General features: G+C 50.5%; 1 protein-coding gene across 1 annotated transcript; it reads right to left on the bottom strand.

Moving 5' to 3' along the window:
- Positions 1–4,263: 4,263 nt before the first annotated feature.
- LOC119101229 (protein O-linked-mannose beta-1,2-N-acetylglucosaminyltransferase 1-like) lies at positions 4,264–15,795 on the bottom strand (the record flags this gene model as incomplete). Its single annotated transcript, XM_037224527.1, is given in 12 exon segments — positions 4,264–4,692; positions 4,998–5,107; positions 7,625–7,832; positions 8,313–8,470; positions 8,472–8,504; positions 8,850–8,934; positions 11,162–11,275; positions 11,931–12,070; positions 12,817–12,940; positions 13,250–13,320; positions 13,549–13,676; positions 15,558–15,795. Coding segments are annotated over 12 exon segments (1,476 nt in total), but the record flags the coding sequence as incomplete, so codon positions are not given.
- Between the last annotated feature and the right edge of the window lie 355 nt (positions 15,796–16,150).

Genomic DNA, 16,150 nt, shown 5'->3' with positions numbered 1-16,150 from the left:
GCGGCACAAATATTTAAAAAGCCGCTTGGTAGACTTACCTTATCCATAGTAAGATGCTGAGGCAAACCACCATATCAATAACTAGAGATAAGTCCAGTTATTTGGTATTCTACTCTGTCTAGCATGTTGTTCGAATCTTGGCTCGGAAATATGCGAAAAGCACTGGTCTGAGGCACATTGACACGGAGAGACAAAACCACTGTGTCACCACTGGTCTGTGACGTTAGCAATTATATTGAATATTTGTCAGCATGTTTTGTCATCTGCTAGATATTGTCCGGATAGAAACTACTAAATTTGAAACATTTGGTGCCGTAACTCGTTTATGCAGCAAGCGCCAATATGCTGACGTACGTTCTACACAACCTCACGCTGCAAGCGTTGGAGAGTATTGACCAATACTAAGCTTTGTGTGTCGCCTGACGAGGTTGTTCTGTTATCATTGGGATCCATTATTGCGGTTTTGTTACCAGATATCTTACAGCATTGGCCATTTTTGTCAGTGATCATATCCGGCGAACTGGAAGCTTTTTCACCCCTTATCATTGGTTTGAAGACTGGAGGGTTCTTCAAGAGAACAAATGCCGTGGAAAAGAAGAGAGCCATCACGGATCATGCCTTTTGTTTCGGTTGTCTACATAAGGGACACAAATTGGCCATGTGCAAGACACATGGACACAGGTTCTGCAAAATTTGCTAGAGGAACGCCATCAAATGGCTCTGCACGAGAGCAGCTTGGCGTCGCCCTCGCAGAACGCGACGCTGCAGAAACCTGAGATCGCTGTCGAGAATAGAACAGTGAGCATCACTGCTGGCACTGCAAAGTTGTGGAGTGGCATGGCCGCCACACCTGTCGGAGTTCGCGTCAACGAGGGCAAAGCAGTCAGCACGTGCGCCTTCCTTGATAATGGTAGCTCTGCTGCTGCTGTACGCAAACTTTGCTTGATGCTCTTGATGTGGCAGGTGCCGTACCCGCTCAGCTGTCATTTTGTACGGCAGATCTCGAAAAAAGCAAGACTAGACAACCGAGTTGAGACAGGCGTAGGCAGGTGAGCGACATGGATGGAGCCCTGCTATTAATCGCCCGCTCTCCCTCTCTTGTGCGGAAAGAGCGATTAACTATGCAGGGTATTCTGTCACACCCGACGATACCCCGGAAGTCAGGGGACTTACAAGCGTAGCCACACCCTCACAGCGCTGAAGTACATGACTTATATACAAACACTGGCCTCATGATAGGGAGCGATTCTTGGAGCATCGGTTCATCTTTTGGTAAGTTTTTTATTTTCCTTACTTCATCTACATCCACTTTTAATTATGTTTCAGTTTGCTGCAGAAATTTTATCTTTCGTGGATCACTGCAGTGACATTATGGGTTATCTTGCTGTTTGGTCGCGCCCTAGCCATACTTGTTGACGTTTCTTTTACATTGTCATCCTATCAAGCGTGGCGCTGCTCTCGCCTCATTTGAGCAGTGTGACGCAGCAATGGCTGGAAGGCCGCGTGGCGGCGCCACTGGTGCGCCGCGAGGTGACGCCCTATATTTCTCATCAAATCAGGTAAAACACGAAGCACGCCGCTGGTCTTGCAGTGTTGGCTAAATATGCAGTGCTCAATGAGGAGTTTGTATGAAATTTCCTATATTATCATACTGAAGAAGCTGCATCTGAAGATGCTTCCCGACCAGGATTGGATTAGGCATGCAGCCTGCCGCGAGTGGGGCTCAACTGTGAGATAGGTGTGCTGCATCCCGGAAACATTGAGGGGTACACATCTGTCCCTCTTATCCTCTATCTCGCTTCATCCTGCATCCTCGCGACACCCCGCTTGTCCGGGGCGGGCTGCATGCGTCGGCCACGAGTGGGCCGAGAGCCCCGTGGGAGGGGGACCCCGACCGGGTACCCGCGCATGCGCGGGTTAAAGCTCGGTGGTTGGCCCCCCAGGCGCACGCACGTCTGTCCCATCGTTAACCATTTTCCTTCATCCCATAGCCCTGAAATGATCATTTCTGGTCGAAAGGGTTCTAATCCAACAACAAAAACAGAAACAAACAACAGAAAACAAGCATTGAGGATCCTTTCAAGATACAAAAGCTTTGGTAGAATGCTGCCTGGCTGTCAGGCAGCGAGTTGACTACGGGTCTGAACACCACCAGTGTCTTAGACTTCAGGGCAAAGTCTGCCACCCCTCTGTCTTGCTGAGCATTGGAGCCCGTCAACTCGGCCGGTTTGTCAGTCTTGTGGATTTCCGCAGTCATTCCTCGTTTCACTGCTGACTAAACCTGACGGCAGTGAACTGAAATCATGACTCTTCAGCAGACAGCGTCTTTTTCGGGACTTGAGGTGCGTTCAGATTTGAAGGCCCCTTGTAGCGTTACAGCTGAATAACCTGGCGGATGAGTCGCAGAGGAACCATCTGACAATCGTCGTGCTGCTGCAGAGGTTGTTCTTGAAAGACACCAACACATACCAGGAGCTGAGAGACTATCTGTAGACAGCCAAAGAGTGCCTGGCCGGCAGAATGTGAGCGAAATGCCTTTTGAAACCTACATTGCTGGCGCTCATGTTCCTCGCGGAGGACAGAATGATAACTTCTCCCTTCTGCAACACAGTTTCAAGGCAGCGTTGACGTGTTTCTTCATGATAGCTCACCACCATACCAGCTAACTGAGCTGACACGTGCGGCAGGTGAAGCATAATTCCAAGCATGCCATGGAGGAGCTACCGGCGGGCGCGCACGTGTGGTGACACGGGCAGCGAGACCGTAGTGCAGATGCTGGTTGACCTCGGTCAGGTGCCGCACCGCGTCGTTTGGTCAGTTCCTGGGACCGCAGAAGACCTGGCTGAAAGTGTGGAGACTCGATTGACCCACTGCACTCCTGGCTCTTTTCAGATGAAGCCCCCGTTGTGTCCCTCCCCGAAGAGCAGAAGCTACAGATATTGCTAATTTCTACTGGAGCGTCGAAGTCTCCACCATCATACTGGCGTTTCAACAGCGGTAGTTACTCCCGAATCACTCCTGGATGTAATGACCTACAGCTACACCGCTGAAAGAAAGGCATGCAGTGCTGTATCCTGCAGCTGGAACAACCCCAGCGCGGGTCTTCGGCATACAGACTTCTGTTATTGTTGAGGGAGAAATCGCACGCTGTTGCTGTTGCACCAGCAAGCAGATGGACTTCGAAGAAAACGAAGGGGAGCTAGGTGTACATAGTGATGATAAATATGAAAAAAGCAGGGAAATGTGACGAGTACTGGCTGGTAGGACTGCGCTCAAGGTCTCTCCAGATGGCATCGCACTGTGCGTTAGAGGCCTGCTTTGAGTCTGACAACTGACCTCGGATTTAACGCTGAATTAGGCCTTGTGACCGCCCAAGAAGAGATATAACATGCCCATCTATATTATCTTGATCAAGATAAGAGATTTGGTTCACAATTAAGATGGCGGCCGCAAGGGCAGTAGTGTTAAAAGCGCCTCCGGTCTACGAGGGTCGCTGTTTATGGATATCTAACCTGTAGCTCCAGAGGTCAACGGAAGGTGTTGAAACGACATATTCCAAGGATTCATTCGAAGCTTCCTGCTTCTGACAGGAACAGCGGCTATAGCGTGGAAGGTCGCTGGTTTAAATAGCGAAGGAGTGCCAGAGGTGTTAATTTAGATGCATTGTCTGTTTCCTTATTTGTTTACTTGTATGTGATGTTATTCTCAGGTTATTGAAATGTTATTTTTATCGGTAGATGTAGGACTACTGGCATGCAGTTTGCGACATACATAGGAGGTGTGGGGTGGGAGGGGAGGGGTGAGCAAGGAGAAATATCTGAACCAACTTCCAAAAAAACAAAAAAAACATTTGAAGCAGACTTCTCCCGAGTTTGCAGCCACTCTCCTTTCAGAGTTCGGGGCAGGGACGTAATTTCTTAAAATGAGTATGTCTGTGATGGGAGGGGCTAAGCACTGGCAAATGGTTCAACTTACTCCTAAAAGAGTCAGCAAACGTGTTTCCCTCCAGATTTCGCTCACTTTCGTCTCAAAGTTGGTGGGGTAAATGGAGCCTAAGCTAAGGGGGCAAGAAACTGCATTTCTCTTTGGGGGCACAATCCATCCAAACGAATAGGGAAATGCATCACTGTAAGGCTAGTTGAGCCGAGAATGCTATCGAATGAAGCTGATAATCTGACAATCACGATAGATTACCCTCATTCATCATTAAATGTTTCAGTCTCTATTCAGTATGAATAGGGATCGTAGCGACAAGTACGGACATGATGCGAAAAATGGTTATGTTTATTTTCACATACGGTTTAGAACCAGTCTCGTGCTCATCGTCAGATGGTAAACGCGACCCAGGTGCACTACAGGACACGATTGACAGGAACACAAATGTGGTGTTTGCAAAGACACCCAAGACGCTAACAAAAATCATCGGAGATAAGTGTGGATGACATGAGACAATTGCCGCAATAACAGCAAATAACGGAATACCTGCTTTGAATCGACAAATTTCGTGTGCGCTCAACTTCCAGCTAATTCAAAGCCAGTAGACTTGAATAGTTGCCGTGAGCTCAAAAATACCGGCGTCTAAACATGGCTCCATAAGACGGCACTGTTGTAGCCAGACAACAGTTTCACTCTGCATGTTTCAAACTTGAGACAACTTGCACTGGGTGAGAGAAGTGCTTCACGACATCGTTCCTGAAACAGGTAACACCGTCCACGTTTACCTGATATACAGCTCGATTCCTCGATTATTTTCCACTCCGAAAAATCGCTCTAAACGCATCGACCAGTCGCATTCAACACATCACGTGAGAAAATGATTGCACTTTGCAAATTGTTTTAAAAAACTGATAAACCTGGCATTGAATTAAATGCGATAGACCCTGTATGATATCCTTGTCTAATTTTCTCATTCAGTGCTCTTTCGTCCTGTCTGCCAGCGATCTGACAAGCAAACGTTAATGGGGCAACCGGACGGTAATGAATGGAATTGGCCTTACATGTACATGGTGATCGGCACCCCGAACAGCAGGACGTTGTTGTCGTAGTACGTGAAGCGCCACAGGCCATGATGGTGTCCGCGCACGTCCAGGTCCCAGATCTTGAAGCACTGCCGGCAAACACCGCATAGTGAGCCGCAGCTGGCAGGGCAGGCATCGGCCGGCATCGGCTCGGACATAGGCAGAGAGCAGCGACCCGCCGTCGACAGTGGGGCAGTCGGCGTTGTCAACTCTTGAGCCCCGACGCTGCCTTTGGCCAGACGCGCCTGAGCGGAGCGCCCTTCGCTGCAGTCGGCGGTGTCAGTTCCTGAGTCCCGACGCCGCCTTTGGCCAGACACGGCTGAGCGGAGCGCCCTTCGCTGCAGTCGGCGGTGTCAGTTCCTGAGCCCCGACGCCGCCTTTGGCCAGACACGGCTGAGCGGAGCGCCCTTCGCTGCAGTCGGCGTTGTCAACTCTGTAGCCCCGACCAAGGCTATCTAACGAGGTAGAACCGTCCGGTCCGAAGAAATGGCACATAGAGCTTGCTTGAGAAAAGAGGTAGTTTGGAGTAAAGCCTGCATGACGTCAAGTATACCATATTTGATGACGTCAGTGGCACGGAAGCCTCCCAATTAGCCAGCTGACTGTTATACAACCCCATTAGTTTGAATAGTGGGCATGTCTTGGTAGCGTGAGGCTTGCGGTTCCCGTTGGATCTGAGAAGAAAGAAATTATCCGTCATTTCCTATTCGCACACATTTGTGGAATGAGCAGTGAGTCATGGAACAGTTAAGCCTCATCAGAATGTACGATTTTTGCATGTATGATGCTTATAACATGGGTGTATATGTCTGCGGCGTTTGTGGCGTATGCATTCCATGACCAGGCTTGTCGTTAGATAGCCGTAGACTTGTCTGTGCCGTTTGGTCTGGTTGGCAAGATTGGAACGACTCAGCTTGCATAATTTACTTTGCCTATAGGTATGATTATATGACTATTTGCAACATTGATTTGCAATAGCTCTCGCTCTTATCACAGTGATGTGAGTGCAGTAAGGTAAGTACAGTAAAACCCTATGATATTGGCTTTATGATGCTAGTGTCAAGTGTTTCTTTATATCATAGTTTGTACACATATGCATAATAAAATGTTCACAGACCGAGCATTTTAAATGTTACCAATTGTTCAAGACAAACTGCTCAGGAGATCTCTCGTACGAGGCGTAGTCATGGCAACTGGCCACAACCCACTGATATAAAGAGCCAAGCAACTGCGACACGCGATGCGCTACAAACGCCGCATGACATTTAACCCCTAGTTATATACACCCCACGGAAGAACATAAAATTATGATGAGGTCAAACTATTCCGAGATTCAATCTCCCTTCAAGAATTGTGTTTGCATGAAAAAACCATGGACCACTCATTCAGAGTCCAACCGGGAAGCGCCAGCCGGACGCCCCCAAAACATACTCACACTCAAACTAGTGGGTTGTGTAGCAGTCAGCTGGCTAATTGAGGGCTTCCGTGCCACTGACGTCATCAAATATGGTATACTTGACGTCATGCGGGCTTTGCTGCCAAACTACCCTGTATTCTCACGCAAGCTTGATGTTGCCCACTTTGATAGTGTTAACCGATACGGATGACACCCCCCTGGCCCCGACGCCGCCTTTGGCCAGACAGGCGACGGAGCGCACTCCGTCGTGCAGTCGGCGGTTTGCCAACTCTGAGCCCCAGCGCCGCCTTTGGCCAGACACGGCCGAGCAGAATGCCCGTCGCTGCAGTCGGCGGTGTCACTCTTGAGCCCCGGACTTCCTTTGGCCAGACACGGCTGAGCGGAGCGCCCTCTGTTGCAGTCCTTTGGCCAGACATGGGTGAGCGGAGCGCCCTTCGCTGCAGTCGTGTGACAAACCAGTCCACAGATGGAAGAGCAAAGCTCGCTGGAGACCGGCTGGAAAGGAAAGGCAAGCGCAGACGGGCTGACGGCGAATGTGACACTCAGGAGATACTGCGCCACGAAAAAAAGACCGCAGCGCGACGCAAGACAGACGGGTTCGGACCGTTGCCTTCGCCTGCGATCAACACCAACCGAGGATACAAGGCAAGCAAGAATGTTAGGTTGCATCGAAACCAACCTGAGCGACATGCGATGGAATAATTCGCAGCTTTTTGCTTCGTGTGCAACAGTCAACGATGGGAAATTATTGAGGCTGTGTTAAAAGCGGTATAACAGCACCAACAGTCCCATGTAATCGCTTTGTCTTGAACCCGATGCTCACCGAAATGGAGAATCATGCTTGTTCATAACATCGAATGGCAATTGAAGTAATGCACGGCGATTGGCAGAAAATGACGGAAATCAATGTTCGATATGAACGCTGGTCGAAAAGCCTAAATGTATCGACAGTAATGTCGTTGACTGACAAATCGACGGAATCGATACTGGCGACAAACCCCTAACACCGGATATTGTTAGAATACCAAAACATGGTCGGTACGAAGACCCACATTCCAAGTTCAGAACCGCGAGACGCTAAGCCTTACTGGAATCTGGGCAGTTTTACAACGGGTTCGCCACCGTGCGGACGGTGCGTGCGTACCCCCCCCCCCCCCCCCCCACCTGTGTCCTGCAATGGACAGCTCACCTTGCACACGGTTGAGTACATTTCGGTGTCCTCCCACGCCGTCATGCTGAAGAAGAAGGCGTACGTCTTGCCGGTGCTGGTCAGCTCCAGTTCGCAATCGCCGCCGTCCTTCGGCTCTACCTTAGACAGCTGGAAGTCGTCCGGGTTGATTGGCAACGCCTCCGACAGCAGCCGCCGGATTTCCTGCTCGTACCGGTCCTTGACCATGCTGCAACGCGAGGGCGCCACTGTAATGGCGGCGGGCACGGTAGACGCAAGCGATTCGAAGGTCAACACAATCGCTTTGAAAGTGAACGTCGCGCCATGGCGGGAACGGCTCGTCGTGGTGTTCTAGGCACTTCCACCTTTCACCTCACATGATAGGTCTGGCAAAATGTGAACGTTATAGGTTGTAGCTACGCTGTAAAATATCTTGCGGAGCGGTAGTTATTGAAATGTGTAACGCCGCCGGCCGAACAGTTCGGCGGTTCAGGTGACTGGCTGCAGCGCGAATTCCACAGTCTCGCGTCCACATCCGACACATCAGGGTCGAAACTGATAAAAACGTTCCACATCAAGCCCGACAACACCTGAAGCCATTCGCATGCGAGGAAGCCCGACCCGAAAGGGCAGCTGTTCCTCTCAGTGTCGGCCTCCATTTGGCGGGTCACCGTCCCGCCCCCCCCCCCCCTCGCCCCGCCCTGCTCACTCCTGGACGCCGCGGAGCTCGACATCCGGCTTGCGATTGAAGGCGTGGTCCACGTAGTACATGGAGTGGAAGGCGCTGCTGGAGTGTCGGCCGGCGATGCCGAAGTGGTAGGTACGCGAGACGTCTGGGATGACGCACTCGCGCTCCAGCCGGTTTCGAGTCCCAGCGCACCCACACGTCCCAGTCGTATGCCTGGTGGGCGGCGGCGGCAAGGTTAGCAGGGACGCGAAGCGCGCCTCCTCACTGGAGCGTAGACTTTAGGCCAGGTTTTCAGTCCGGACTTTGTTCAGCTTGTTTGAGCGATGCGTGAGGAAACAGGAGTGGTGGTGGTTGGGGAGGGAGAGGCGAGTGGTCCCTTGCTTCTAATGTCTCTATGACTCTGCTTCGAATAATGCATATTCGTAAGGATTGATCACAAAAGGTGCACACTGCCCAGCAAGACGCATTTCGGGCAAAAGCTCCTAGAGTCTGACAACGACAAATGTGCTGTCTCCTTGCACAGAAGGTTATGAGATGATGACTACCAGTGATTCATACCTCTCCCTTTTCCGGCCACTTGTCCAGGAGCTCTTGGATGACGCTGCGCTTCATCATCCATCCGAGACCTGGCATGTACTCGATCCTGAAACCAATCAGTGTTCGTCGCTCTGAGCAACTGCCATGAAAAATGGCGGTTGCGCTGTTTTATTTTTTCGCCACAATCAGGCTTCACGTGTCAATTCCACAGCAATCTATAACGGTGAACTTTGCACTGCTGTACCAATTTGAAGTGTAACTTGCGGTTGAATTACACTGCTGTCGTAGTGGACATTTCCAATGTGGAGTAAGCAATAATATGACGTGCGATTTCACTTCAGGGGGCCAATTATACGGTTCTCCGTTGTCCAGGTAGCCCAGAGACCATATTGCGACTTTCGGGGTGCGCATTTAAGGAGACTCTTTCACATTTACATGGGGTTTTATCTGAAATGGCTTATTTTCTAGATCATTTCCTGCATTTCACAATTATTCCCGTAAAAGACACGAAATCCTCCCAATTCTGAGCTAAAGGCACGCGAATTTGTGCAGAAAGTTTTGCGTCGCCATATTTGAAGTCGCATGGAGATTATGACGTCACGGAAACGTCGCACGAATTCTGCATTCTCGTCTACCTATTATCGTCATGAAGACGTCGTTCAAACAGTTCATCCCGGTATCTCAAGTATCATTAACTTAGGATACGGACAGCCAAATTAAGAAAAGCACCGTAAACGAGAATCAAAATGCAAGTTAAAGGCATGCTATCACTGGCAACATACATCACCAGAAAGCATCATAGCACGCGCACATAACGATGGTAGTTTCACACCACCATAAATCAAAAAGTCACATCGTGATGAGTTGAAGCAGCACAAGTGAGAGCCGGTCCGGTCCAGTGACGATTCTGATACGGCCGCTCTAGCAGCGACCCTGACGTTAGAAAAAAAACGTTTCATGACGTAATCAAACGATGACATATTGAGACGAAGATTTGATAGGCAATGACATTGTGTTATCTAGAGTAGTGTTTTCCACTTGGGAGTGTTCCACATTTGTATAAGCTTTTGAACTGAGATAGATATTTTAAAGGTCATTTAGTGCAGTCCATAGCCCTACGCTTATTAATGCTTAAAACTTTCTGTTTCCTGACCCTGATGCCGGCAAACTTGCGCAAACTATTGCATACATACCTTGTCAAGCTCACCCAAGCACACATGAGCCAAAGAAACGTCATATAATTACTATTACGTTCTTGGCCATGTAATACTCAGGGCCACGACAAATATTGCTATTGAGCTTTTTGTTTAAGGCGTACGTCAGCATGATTTCTGCAAGATTTAGATACGAATCACGTTTCGTGCTACATAATACAGGAACTTGGGTAGTCGTGCTAGCTATGGCGGAAATAATGCTGAAAATAGAATAGCTTAAAACCGCACCATAATCAAGTATGTGAATGCGTGTATGCTATCTAAAACCACAGACAAATATGCAAGAACATCACGAAAAAGAAGCAAAACACGTGCACTTCACGATATTCATTTTTGCAAACAATGCACCGATTAGCACGACGTCTCTTGACTGCTTACTACAAGTATTACAAGTGAGTCAGCCCATCCGCTACGCAGGTAATTTCGCACGGCCAGTTTGGCATCTACCCTGGCGCCATGCGGTCGTTCCGTGACGCAAGCCATCACGTATTGAGGAGCACATTTACTATGTAGTGAAATCGTGCTCTTTAGAGCAGTACTGCATGCAAACCATACCAAAAATAACGGGCGAGTTTATTCCATCATGTCTGATGCCTGCCTCCAGATATTTAAACCTGGAACATTCCATTTAAGAGTACACCAAAAGTAATGGCATGCAAGCAAGCGTTTTCCTTCAAATTTGATGCTTGCCCCAACATCTTCAAATGTGAAACATTGCCTTTAAGCACTGTCAGGTACTCGTCAACATTTAGGTAGTCCCAAGCGCGCAGCAAATAAATCACGCCGATGAGGGACAGGCTCACCGCCCGTCATCACGTGTGAGCCACTGTTTACCGCTCAGATATTCCAGAGAGATAGAGAGAAACAGAAAAATAGAGGGAGTGAAGGAGAGAAAACAGAGAAGAGTAAAGGGAAAGAAGGAGACAAGGAGAGAAGAAAAGACCATTTGGGTGGTTAGCCTGGGTAGGATCACCAGCCCAACGATAAAGACTGTTTTCAGGCGAGTTTGCTCTGTATATTGTGGAACGACTAACGCTGCTTTTCCACTGCAACTATTCGCAGACTTCACGAAAGTGGGCATGCCACCCTCTCCTGCTCATTCCTACTCCTGTGCCTCACCGGTACAGAAGCGCTGGGTCGCTGCTGGTGATGTCAAAGCCGTGGTCGTTCCACGCCGAGATACACCACAGCGAGGGGTCAACGTCAAGTAGGTAGGACGTCTGGCTGAAGAAGCTGCGGGTACAAGCCACAGAGAATGCATGAGCAGACCTGACAGCCTCCTAATCGCTGGTCACGGTGGAGAGGAGAGTATCACAACCGAGTGTGAGTTGTTTAGTGGTGGCGGCAACCTCAAAACGGCTCACATGTTTTAGGGTCATTCCTGATCAAATCGTATTGCAGTCAGTTTTAAAATTTCATGCGTGTTAATCATAGTCGTTATTCTACCGTGTACCACTTAAATAACAAGAGGTGTCACTTAATTTGTGCTAATGAAATGGCCATCCATGTATAGTACAGCATTAAATTAAGATCCGTTTAAGCGAAGCACAGGTCATATCGAAAGAATGGAAATTCTTGGCTTTTTTATTACGGGTAGCTAGTTGGCTGCTCCAACCTCAACTAGCATCATATTCAGCCGTGACATTCACATGCATAAGTGAACTCGATGTTGTGCAGAATCAGTTTCGATCGTACCTGACATTATGTGACATTACGTGACAGGTTGACTGCGCACGGTAGCATTGCATGAGCTATAAACTTGCACCATGCATACCTACTAGATGGCGTCGTATATTTTTGTCGCCGGATGGTACGAGGTCATACCACCTCCCCTCGCTATCGATCACGCAGCAGAAGCGATGTCGTCGGTCAGAACAGGTGACCTCACCTGACAAAATCGGGCGAGACCTCCAGGTCCTCCTCGAGCACGATGACGCGAGTGGCGTCCGGGAAGTGGTGCCATACGTTCGTCAGCACCTGGTGGTAATGCTCTCGAATGCGCATGGTCACGTCCTCCCAATCGTTGACCTGCCGGAGGGCGCGGGAGGGGTCGATTAGTGTTGGAGGTGTGGCGGCACGTTGCGTCCGGACTGCCGGCGGACCACCGGCGGACCACCGGCGGACCACCGGCGAACCGGTGGCAAACCACCGGCGGACCGCCGGTAGACCACCGGCGGACCGGTGGCAAACCACCGGCGGACCGCTGGCAGACCACCAGCGGACCGGTGGCAGACCACGCGCGGACCGGCTGATTGCTGGCAGACCACGTTCGGACCGCTGGCGGACCACCGACGGACCGTTCTCTTCATCTGGTGAGCAGTGAGTGTGCAGGTTACAGCTGTGTTGCGTGGAAGCATGATCAATGAGTTTGGCATCAGCAGCGGACTGCAGAGCGTAGATACAGGGTGTCCGGGCAAGGCTCAACACTAGCGCCGTGGCGGCACAGGGAAGCGGGAAGGCCAAAAGGGCTGTAGTCCTTTCCTTCCCAGACAGCCCCACTGCCAGTGGCATAGACGAGCAGCCCGGCCGTGTGGCACCTGTCAATTAGCTATATTTGTGCAGTAAAACATGGGCGTGGAAGTGGTTCATGTCGTTTTGAAAGCAGCCGGATGAAATGTCTGCATCGCCTCCGCTGTTTAAAGAGGTGGTATATGAAAGATAATTGCCTGATAATTGCCTAATTGCATCGTTTTGACATTGGCAAAGACACCACCTGAGTGGAACCTAATAGAGTTTTTGTACATATCGAGTGAAGAATGTTGGGACCGGCATACCTGAGAGACACATTTGATGTCCAGGAGCTGGCAGAGGTCGTCGACCTCCTTGTGCTCTCCATCCACAAACACAATAATGTTGGAGGCAATCACTCCACGGTTTTTTAGCAACGACTTCATCATTCTGAAAACAGAGCAGGCAGCATAGAGGTAACAGATGCGAGAAGGCACCATACTAACAAACTTGACGGTGGTGCTCGGACTTGGTGACAACAAACACCAGTAGCGAACACACATCTTTGGAGAAAATAGGCCTTCTCCTATCGGTGGATGCATGTTGAGGTTTATCATTTGCCACAAACGCCAAAGCCAAAGCTCTGGTTGTCACGTCTTGCACACCATACCAAGCGTTCATCGTCGTTTTTGTCGCGCACGGCTGCGCTAGTGCGGGTGCTTGGATGTGAATTATAATGTCGCTTCGTGGCGAACCTACCTGAAGAGCGCCTGAGGGCGATTGCTAGCCACAACTGCGATGGGAACGTCCGTGAGGTTGTTGTGCTCCAGCTGAAATAAACAACAGGACATGACCATATTTGTCATGACATACATTGTCGCAACATCCAAAGCCGCCAGCTGGCAGTGGAGCCTTCCCATTCAGAATGTGAAGACGGTACCAGTCGCATTGTCATCATCGGTGGATCACTCGTCCCGCCCTTAGTCGTTGAACACGGCTGTTTGCTCGTAACAGCGTTAAGTGACGATGCGCTTGCACGGAGACGGGGCGTATCTCACCTGTTCGTGACCGATCGGCAGGGAGCTCTCACTCTTGCAGTCGCACAGGTCACCATAGCCGTCGTACTTGAAGCAGAACTTGGCCAGCTTCAGGTTCTTGGGCGTTTTCTGCCACGGGCACAAGACGTCTGAAGTAGAGAGCGTTGTTGGCGGACACCATGTTCAGAAGCAACAGCCCACACAGCGTTTGGAGACGGCAGTGCCGCGTCGCCTGACGGCGCTGGGACGGACGGACGGGGCGAGCGAGGGATGCAGCACGGAGACATCATACTGCATACGCGCATCACAGAGCGCATGCGGATCACACAGCACACATGTGCGCGAGGGCTGGGCACGGAGGCATCACACAGCGCGCGTGCATCATACAGGAGTTATCATGCAGCACACGTGCATCATACAGAAGGCATCATGCAGCATGCGTGCATCATACAGGAGTCATCACACAGCACGCGTGCATCATACAGGAGGCATCATGCAGCACGCGTGCATCATACAGGAGTCATCACATAACACGCTTGCATCATACAGGAGTCATCACACAGCACGCGTGCATCATACAGAAGGCATCACACAGCACGCGTGCATCATACAGGAGTCATCACATAACACGCTTGCATCATACAGGAGTCATCACACAGCACGCGTGCATCATACAGGAGGCATCACACAGCACGCGTGCATCATACAGGAGTCATCACATAACACGCTTGCATCATACAGGAGGCATCACACAGCACGCGTGCATCATACAGGAGGCATCACACAGCACGCGTGCATCATACGGGAGTCATCACACAGCACGCGTGCATCATACAGAAGTCATCACACAGCACGCGTGCATCATACAGGAGTCATCACACAGCACGCGTGCATCATACAGGAGGCATCATACAGCACGCGTGCATCATACAGGAGTCATTATACAATATACGTGTTGAAGTTCTTCAGTGAGCTTCGAGTTTGTGCCTGACCTCACTTTTGAGGGAATGCTAGCGGTGCAACCTGACCATCGATACGCAGTAACATTCCCTTATAGCGTAAACGATGGACTTACCTGCATTTTATACGACATTTAAACCTCCTCTGGTTCGTTGCTTTTTATAATGCAGACTGATCGGGGAAGGACGGCGCAACCCTTCTCCCCATTGTTTCCAAACTAATGAAGATATAGCTTGGTGAAAAAAACACCAGTGGATTGGTCTCAGTGAGATCTCGCGATTGACACTACTTTGCATATTATTGGACCGACTATGAACCCCATAAGACAAGGTTAAATGTCAAAGGTTCCAGAAAATTGCATTTTCCGGCTTTGCACATCATGCATATGAGTCTCATGGCGACACATGACAACACAATCTAAATGTCTAAATGCCAACAGCCTCATGGCAAAGCAATCTGATTAGGCGTGCTTCTTGTTCAATGCTAAGTGCAATGGCATATATTTTAATGCGTTTTGAGCGTCTATTGATTATGCATGGCTCCGTTACGGTAACACCGTCCACCCGCCGCGGGTGGCCCGCGGGATCGTCGGTGGCCGCCGCCCGCCCGCTCAGACCGTAGATCGCCGTATGGCGTTCCCCCAAAACCGCCGAAACCAGGAAAGGTTTCCCCCGAAACCAGAAAAGCTAAGAACCCTTTTTGTAGTTAAAGGGCGTACGATGAATGTCCCATGGGGTACTGAAAATTTGGGACCGATTGCGCATACGCAGGAGAAGCATCCTAAAAAAAACTATTGGAGTAACATCGCCCCCCCCCCCCCCCTATCAGGTTGAAGGTTAATTAGCAGTACTAACACCTGACCTGACATTTGGATGTGACGCGTGATCCAGCCTTTGCGGCAGTACCAGCACGTGACGCGACCCTTGGTGGGCGTTGTCTGGGCCTGACCTGACCTTTGACGGCTGGTGTCAGAGCCCAGCGCCTGACCTGACCTTTGGCGGCTGGTGTCAGAGCCCAGCGCCCGACCTGACCTTTGACGGCTGGTGTCAGAGCCCAGCGCCTGACCTGACCTTTGATGGGCGGCACCGGTGCCGTGACGCTGACCAGCAGAGGACTGCCCGGCTTGGGCGGCTGACCCGGTCCCGGCAGCGGGTTCCTGACGAACGTCTCGGCGAGCACCGCGCCGTCTTTGACCTTGACCAGCGCGTACAGGTCGTTCTCCTGGCGCTGGGTGAAGTGCTGGGCGCCCATCCTCTCCATGAAGCGCACCGTCTCCTCAGTTTCCTGCAGCCCGGGCCCGATCTCGCCCTGTTCGGTCACCGTACAGCCGTACTCAGAGGTGCTCCGTGGCCCAATGGGTTAACAAAACTTCGACTCAGTGGTCGATTTTTGTGGTTGGATGTGAGCTGCAGAGGTGTTGCTGGCTCAGTTCATCTAAAGTGAGGTGGAACACAAAAATGTGTGTTCTAACCTACCGTCTTCCTGGCGTGTTTTGGGTTTTTCATGGTCTGCCGGTGGATTAGTTTCGCAAAATATTTGTGAAATAACATGTGCGATTTGTCTCCGTCATTCGTCCGTTGCTGGTTAAGGCGAACAAGAGATGCTTTACCCTAAATAAAAAGGCAGCGGTAGGCCTCCTCCTTCTTCCCCCCCCCCCCCCCCC

The sequence above is a fragment of the Pollicipes pollicipes genome, unplaced genomic scaffold (genome assembly GCF_011947565.3).
Source record: "Pollicipes pollicipes isolate AB1234 unplaced genomic scaffold, Ppol_2.1 Scaffold_4881;HRSCAF=5763_pilon_pilon_pilon, whole genome shotgun sequence".
Lineage (NCBI taxonomy): Eukaryota > Metazoa > Arthropoda > Thecostraca > Pollicipedomorpha > Pollicipedidae > Pollicipes > Pollicipes pollicipes.
Note: the sequence above shows the minus strand (reverse complement) of the source record. Positions and strands in the feature narration are given on the sequence as shown.